The 8244-nt window shown below is 47.3% G+C and overlaps 1 protein-coding gene across 1 annotated transcript; it reads left to right on the top strand.

Annotated features, from left to right (window-relative positions):
• The first annotated feature begins 2566 nt into the window (after window positions 1–2566).
• Window positions 2567–5666, top strand: GPX2 (glutathione peroxidase 2). The gene is made up of 2 exons (XM_081509937.1): window positions 2567–2788; window positions 5270–5666. The coding sequence occupies exons 1-2, from the start codon at window positions 2567–2569 to the stop codon at window positions 5618–5620; spliced, it is 573 nt and encodes a 190-aa protein (XP_081366063.1). The 3' UTR covers window positions 5621–5666.
• Window positions 5667–8244: the final 2578 nt, after the last annotated feature.

The raw sequence follows: 8244 nt of genomic DNA, 5'->3' as shown, positions 1-8244 counted from the left end.
AAACAAGGCAGGGCAATGGTAGCCTAAAATCTTAAATCTGTATTTTCCAATTTACAGAGAACTCGTAAGCCTTTATCTCCTCCATCGGAACAATCACTTCTCTGTGAGATAAGGAAGGTGATTATCCAGGTTCAACGGATAAGGGAACAGGTGCCTAGGGGCCCCAAGGAACAGTGGCAGAGTCAAGCTGAAAAGGACCAACCAGAGTTGAAATCTCTGGAGGGGAAAGCTTGGTATTTCTATTTAGAAAAATCTCTACTTGCAATTCTCATTTGCAGCCAGAGTTGGGAGCCGCTGACCGAGGTTTTCTGCCTACTAAGCCAGTGCAGTTTCCAGAACAACTGTCCTGTGGAAAGCCGTGTTAGTGCATGTCCAAAATTACAAGCTTCCGAAAAGGGGGCCAGTTTGAGGGAAAGTTGGAAACAAAGAGCTACCTTAGCAGAGCTTCAATTTTATTCAATCATGTAAGATGAGAGCCCAGGTGACTCAAAGTGTCCTGGAGGAAAGGGGTGGTGTGTACCTAAGGAAGAGAGCACCCTACCTTTTAACTCAGGATTTGTATGGTCTTCCTGGAGAGGGTCCCAGAAGGGCAGCTAGCAAGAGGCAGGCGTCTGGAAGCCTGAGAGTACTCGGGGAGTGCCAGGCATGCAGGTGAATCTGGCAAGTTCATGTTAAAGTTTAGCCCACTGTCAGGGCCAATTTCTGACTCAGTGGCTTTGCTGCTGCTGCTAAGTCGCTTTAGTCGTGTCCGACTCTGTGCGACCCCATAGACGGCAGCCCACCAGGCTCCTTCGTCCCTGGGATTCTCCAGGTAAGAATATTGGAGTGGGTTGCCATTTCCTTCTCCAGTGCATGAAAGTGAAAAGTGAAAGTGAAGTCACTCAGTCGTGTCTGACTCTTCGCGACCCCATGGGCTGTAGCCTACCAGGCTCCTCTGTCCATGGGGTTTCCCAGGCAAGAGTACTGGAGTGGGGTGCCATTGCCTTCAGTGGCTTTAGGGAGACATTTATTGGTTTTTCCCAGGAATTCCACCCAGCCTCAGCAAGGAACACACTTTTCTCCGCATTTCCTGCCGCCTCTTCTAGTGGCAAAAGATTCCCTCCCCATTTAGGTAATAGAGGCTTGTTTGTGGGGAGCAGCCTGCAGAGATATATGGGCTTCCCTGTTGCCAAGAACAGCCACGAACAGGCTACAAAACACAGGCTACAAAAGCCGGGCCCTGCCTGGAGAGTTGCTCCATCCTCCCAACAAACCAGATTCGCAAGACTAGCTGCTCCCCAGCCTGGCTTCTTCTTGTTTTTGGAGATGGTTCCCAAGGGACACATACCTGTGAACACACTCTCTAGTAAACAACTGCACTGTTATTGAAATTTCACTCTAAGATCCCCAAACCAGGTAAAGCCTAATTGCCAGCTTTACTGATGGAAAAATCCAGGCATTAAAAAATAAATGAGAAACAAAATAAACCCCTGATTTGTTGTATCCGTGGGCATTTGGAAGAATAAAGTGAAGTATTAGGCCTTTTTAGTTTCTGTGGGCTTCCGGGGCTCTGCTCCCCTGAGAGCCCTTAGGAGGTCCCCAGATATGTTGAAAACTGAGTCACTTAGCTGGGTCTAGAACCATAGCCGCTTTGACTCCTTGTACACTTTCTTCTGTGGAGAATGACTAGCACAACCGCCTCTGGAAAGTCTTCAGGACCTGAGCCTTTGTCTGAAAAAAGGTAAACCCCTCCCGAGTTTACCCACCTGCTCTATGACTCCTTCCTGTTATCCCAGCCACAACCGACTGCATCCTCCCGACCCTGTGGGGGCGGGGTGAAGGGTATTAGAGAAGATGGCCCCGAGTAGGGGCAAGGGCAGATGTACCCTCTGGGACAAGTACTGAAAGACTTTTCAAGACAAACACAGCTTCACCTCTTCAGACTGGGTGCAAGCTGAAGCACCAAAAGCTATTATTTTAGAAAATCACACACCATCCTCCCAAAGGTCCCTTTGATTTTATACTTGTGGAAGGTAATGGCCAAAGAGAGAAATGTGAACAGTAATATGTATATTCTGGTGGTAGTCTAAGTCAAGGGGACATACACCCAATTCCCTTCCTTATTGTTCAGCCCTTGGCAGACCCTGGCTCCTCAACTGCACAGTTCACAGCTCGGTACTCAGCGGGCACGCAATAAATGTCTGTGCCAAGTGAAAACCACTTGCTGGGGCAAACAGGAGTCAGTCTTGCATCCCTCCCTCCCTTTTTTCCTCCTGTCTGACCTTTGGGGCTCTGGTTTCCTGCAAGCAGTGAATTATTGATATCTACTCAGAGATACCACATTGGCCCTTCCCAGGTTGTCAGCGGGGTGGGGCAGGGAGGTGGCTTTGTTCAGAGTCTGTAAATAGGAGGAGCAAGTTTCCTGTTCAAACAGCACTTACAGGTAGGTGACTATTTTTGCTAAGTCATCTTGGCAATGCTCAAAGCCCCATTGTGAGATCCTTCCTGGCTCCTCCTTCCTCCCCACCCCTTTAATCGACCCTTAAGTGGGCTCACAGGGCTCTGCCACTCACTCTGCACGTCCATCATGGCTTACATTGCCAAGTCCTTCTACGACCTCAGTGCTATCAGCCTGGATGGGGAGAAGGTCGATTTCAATACATTCCGAGGCAGGGCAGTGCTGATTGAGAACGTGGCCTCGCTTTGAGGCACGACCACCCGGGACTTCACCCAACTCAACGAGCTGCAATGCCGCTTCCCCAGGCGCCTGGTGGTTCTTGGCTTCCCTTGCAATCAATTTGGACATCAGGTGAGAGGTCCCTGGAGTTGGACTGCTGTAGCTCTAGAGGACTAAGGAGACGGGGAGAACAACTGTGTGCTGGAGTGACTGGAATTATGGGGTATGTTTTGTTAAGCTAGGTCTTTAGCTACAGATGAGTACCAAGAGGAAGTCAGTATGATTCTGTCTGTGATAGCACACCAAAGGTGTGGATTTTCATGGTTTCTTGTCTTCCCACTACACTCCATGAGGGCTGGTACCAGGTCTGGTTTTCTCTTCATTGTGTCCTCGGTGCCTAGGGCATAGAAGACACTCATTAAATATTTGTTGAATGAATGACTGGAGGAAACAAGATAGAGAATCAAATTAGGATTGAACTGACTCAGGAGACCGTTGTTCTCACTAGACTTTGTTCTGCTATTTAATGGGTCAGTGCCCACTCAACTTTTCTGTTTTGGTTTCCTCATCCGTAAACTAGGGATAATACCACTTGTCTCATATAGGAGGGCTTTCCTGGTGGCTCAGCAGTAAAGAATCTGCCTGCAGTGTAGGAGACAAGGATTCGATCCCTGGGTTGGGAAGACCCCCTGGAAAAGGAAATGGCAACTCGTTCCAGTATTCTTGCCTGGGAAATCCCATGGACAGAGGAGCCAGGTGGGCTACAGTCCATGGGGTCAGAAGAGCCGGGCACTAAGGATTATTGTGAGGTTGATAGTGTAAGAGCTACAAAAGTAACCTGGAAAATATAAAGTAATATGAAAAAGCAAGCAACTTTATTATTTACATTGAAAGGTTTTGCTTGTTTGAAACCAGCCAAGTGAGGAGTGAACTTGGGGGAAGGCAAAGGGTTTGCAGAGTGCATGCATCTCCGCTGGGTACCATATGCTCCTCAGTGTCCCTGATTAATGGGTCAAGTTGTTACACATCTTTAGCCCACACACCTCAAGTTATCTTTTAGGGATTCTTCTATTTTCACTTAGGATTTTAATAGCACAAGCAGGCAGAATGTCCCTGAGTGAACCCTCCAATTATAATCCCTTTGGTTCAATTCACAGAGGCCTGAAGGCAAGGAAGATATTGGCAGAGATACAGGCAAGAAGGCTGAAATGTCATGGGTTGTGACAAACCTGAGCCCAAACCATGAGTGCTCTCACTGTTCCTTCCCTGTCTCCATTCCGTTTCTAGGCTTGGCCAGGACAAGAGAGAGAGAAAAGGCAAAACCTCTTCAGAGGCGCCTCCAGCCATCACTTCAGGCCAGCCATTTGCTGGAGGGAATTCATAACATACCAGTAGCCAGCCAGCCATGTGCATTAGGAGATAAGACTTTAATAGCCATCAGTTCTGGGCTCAAGACGTCATGATGGCCTGGAACTGACTGTACTAATTGGTTCTAGTAGGTCAGAGGCAGGAACATTTTCCTAGAGGGAGATACCTGACTCCTAGACTTGGGGGTGGGGGTGGAAATAAAGGTTTCCATGGGTCTTTGAGGGTTGTCAGGGGTAGAGACTCCTAAGCAGGGATAAGACAGGGCTGGCAGAAGGGAGGGACGACAGGTAATAGGTTGAAAGCTAAAGCATTCTAGCTGAGGGCAAGGTCTAAGTGGAAGGAATCATAATTACACATGCACAACTTTTGGCCCTCTTGCACTTATTTCCTTAACTTCCCCTTCTCCTGGCCTATTTCAGAAACCTAAACCCTTTATCCTATTTAATTCATGCCTGGTGGCTATGAAGTAATTTCATATACAGTACATTCATTGTTGGTGCTAACTTATTTTGTTTTTATATGGCACCTGAAAGCTAGTCTTTCTTGGATGGGGTTTTCCTTCATCAAAGTTTTCTCCTACTTGTACTTCAGATCTAGGACAAGGCAAGATGAAAGGAAGAAGCTATAAACCCCATTCTTCTAGATCTCAATTTCACCTTTAGTTTGAGGAGCTGAGTAGGGCAGAGGCCAAGGCTATATTCAACACTCACAGGTAATTAGAAGAGAGGCAAAATCAGGGCAGAAGGAAAGGGAAGGTGGTGGCAGGCATGTGTGTGTGTGTGTGCATGCAGACATGTGTATGTGCAGGCTGTGTGTATGTGTGTGTGTGCGTGCATCTACATAAGTGGAAGAAGGATTCTAGGCAGTGTGACCTGAGCCTCCTTTCCCTTTCTTTCTACTGCCCTGAGCTGAAGGTTCCTTGAAGATTCAGACATAGCCTAAGAACTGCTCAGGGCAGATCGGAGAGAGAAGCAACAGCTCAAAAGCGCTAAATCTTCAGTACAAGAACAGCCAAACTAGGATCTTTGAGAACTTTCAGAAATGACCCAGCAAACCATCAGGACAATAGCTCTGAGAGGGAAAACTCTGAGTCAAGAGTAGGGCAAAATGAATGAAAAGACGGAATAGGAAGGGGGAAGATACCTAGAAAGAATGACCCTGGGGAGTACAGAAGGGTGAAAGGCTTTGTAGATCCTCTATCTTCCCCTTGCCTTTTCCAAGCTCTTTGTCTCTTTCCTCCCCCAGGAGAACTGTCAGAATGAAGAGATCTTGAACAGCCTCAAGTATGTGCGCCCTGGGGGTGGATTCCAGCCCACCTTCACCCTTGTCCAGAAGTGTGATGTGAATGGTCAGAATGAGCATCCTGTCTTTGCCTACCTGAAGGATAAGCTCCCCTACCCTTATGACGACCCGTTTTCCCTCATGACTGATCCCAAGTTCATCATTTGGAGCCCCGTGCGCCGCTCAGATGTGTCCTGGAACTTTGAGAAGTTCCTCATTGGGCCGGAAGGGGAGCCCTTCCGCCGCTACAGCCGCACCTTCCAAACCATCAACATCGAGCCTGACATCAAGCGCCTCCTCAAAGTTGCCATATAGACGCTAGCAGGTCTATTTCCTCCTGCCCTGAGTGTCTTTCCTGGGCATTCAGTGTGCCCTCAGAAGACTCTGCTGGGCCCGGGCTTTCCCTTCAGATCAGTCCCCTTCACTGAAGAGCCTTGCCTTTCTGGTCTGCCTGTTTCCTTCCCCTCCCCACAACCTTCTGGTTGGTGATTCAACCTGGGGTTCCAAGATGTGGGTGGGCTCTGTGTCTTTGCAGAATGATGGCACCTTCCTAAATCTGTATGGGCGGTGTCTGAGAAGAGTGAAGGCCTGGAGCCAGCCTGTGGGCTGAGTCCAATAAAGGGTGGGTGTGGAAACAGCCAGGCTCTGCGGGTCTTCTTCCTTGACCAAGGGGGGAGGGGTGGTGGGACTGCAGGTAGAACTGAGGGTGGGCAGCACACGAAAGCTGAGGAGAGGGAGCCTCTGATCAAGGGGACGTCCCAATTCCTGTCCGGAAAGCAAGCTCTGGTCAAAGTCTACAGTGGCAGGTGGAGTTCTGGGAAATGTGAATTGTCTTATTCCTTTATGGCTCTTCTTCAGGACTGGGGAAAGGAGGTGATAATGAGAAGAAAGGGGAAGGAGTGGCAGAAGCAATGGGAAGTTGATCAGAGGATTCCAGTTAGGAAGGCGTCAGTTTCTCTGTGGGTACCGGGCTAACTAAAAGTTATCTGCATCTTGAGAAGGTGAATTTGGTCCACTTAACTGACAGCAAGGGCGTGGAGGGTACAGTTACAGGGAACACAAACAGCACTTTACCCACCTCCTGATCACCTCGTGGAGTAATGTTTGTTTTGGATCCATTGTTATATGGACTCTCCCTCCTTTTTAAAGTTTACGTTCCACCCTTGTTCTCACACTCCCATGTTCACAAAAAGGGACAAGTTTAGGCATGAATGGTTGGTTTCACTTCCTTTCCTTTGAGGGTAGGGATGGGAGAGAGCCTCCCTTCAGACAGTCAGACTGTTTATAACCGGCTGACATGATAGCTGTTCTCTGTGAGAACAGGGTTCTGCCGAATGGCTTGGAAGGATGGTGCCCTAGATTCCTCACCAGTGCAGGCATTCTCAAAAGCACCACGGAGGCCAGGCTCTAGAAAAGACGAGTCACCGCCCCCTACTTTGTCCCACAAACCTCTTCCTGGAAACCTCATTCTGCCTTTCCTTCTTCGATCACTATATGGAATATTTTACTTCTCAGGGACAGTTCTCCCAGCTGGACACATCAGTTTGAGAACCCCACGCAGAAGGGAAAATGCTTTTCCTAGGATGTTCCCCATAACTGTTTTCCAAGCACTCGCATCATCTGAAAAGTAAATGTGGAATAGAGGTTAAGGATCCCCACTGTCTGAGCTTCTACTAAAGCTATGTCATCGACGGTGCTTTATTTCAAATCGGTAACCTGAGTGGTACAGTGGGAATCCCCTGGCATGTTTCTGAAGGCCTCCTGCTAAATTAAGGTCGCCCTTAACTTGACTCTTGAGAATTCAAGCCTTTTAAGATTTCTACTGTCAGAGCCAACAGCTAGGGTATGCATTCTACTTTTTTCGTAGGGGGCAAGATTAAGCACTGATTTTAGAGTAAAAACTGCTTCCCTGAAGAAATAAAATGGGACTTCCTGTGGGATGCTGGCATGATTTGTTCATCATCTTCACAGTGCCGTTGCCTGCTGTGATGTCCAACAGCAGAGCCAGCTTTCCTGGGTGCGGACACTATGCCATAGGCAACTGGGGACCTCATATGCCAGAACAATGTCTTGGGTCTTACCCAGGAGGCTCAAGTTGAGAGAATTATTTAGAGAGTCCCAAAAGAATGTGAATTATACTATAAGTGATTTTGCAGAGAGTCAGAATGGGCCATAATGCTAGAAGAGGGCTCCTCACTTGGGCAGGGAAATGTTGTTTGCTTCAGAAATGAGGAATTGTTTCCTTTATTCCTCATCTTGTTTGTCCCAGTTTATGGTCTGTAAACAGCCATGGCAAACCTTAATATAATCACCCACTTTCCTAGATCAACATGATGTTTTAATCAAATTTCCCCAGGGACACTCAGGAAGCAAGAAGTCCTATAAACAAGCTTTCCCAGAAGTGCTGAGATAATCCTACTTTAGAGGAGGGACAGAGAGAATCATTCCTCTATGGCTCTTACAAAAAATACGGTTTAGAATAAGTGACTTTAGGGGCCCAGATATGTAGACTGAAACTGATGGTTATTTCCATGACTATGTTCCCATAACTAAATCTCCTCAGTTTAAGATTAAGAAAGTCCAAGCCAAATGTTTACAGGTGATTTCAAATCTAGTGATTTCTTATAATCACCAGCACAACCGTCATCCAAATTACCATATACCACACCCCCACACTGTGCTAAGTACTTTCTATACCCTAGGTTATTTAATCCTCATACTGATCCTGCGGGATATTTATCTCTATTTAAAGAGAAGGTAATTGAGAAAGAAACTTTTCAAGGACAAAGGTCTAGTGAGGGGCAGAGTTGAAAGTTAAACCCAGGTCAGTCTGACTCCAAAGCTTCTACAATTAATCATGACACAACAGTGCTTTTTCTATCTCAGAGTTCCTGCATTAAGACCCCTGACAGCTGCCTGTACACAACACTGTATGACCT

This window comes from Giraffa tippelskirchi, chromosome 7 (assembly GCF_054371585.1).
Source record: "Giraffa tippelskirchi isolate mGirTip1 chromosome 7, T2T-mGirTip1v1.2.pri, whole genome shotgun sequence".
In the NCBI taxonomy this organism is placed as follows: Eukaryota; Metazoa; Chordata; class Mammalia; order Artiodactyla; family Giraffidae; genus Giraffa; species Giraffa tippelskirchi.
This window is presented reverse-complemented; position numbering and strand designations above follow the sequence as displayed.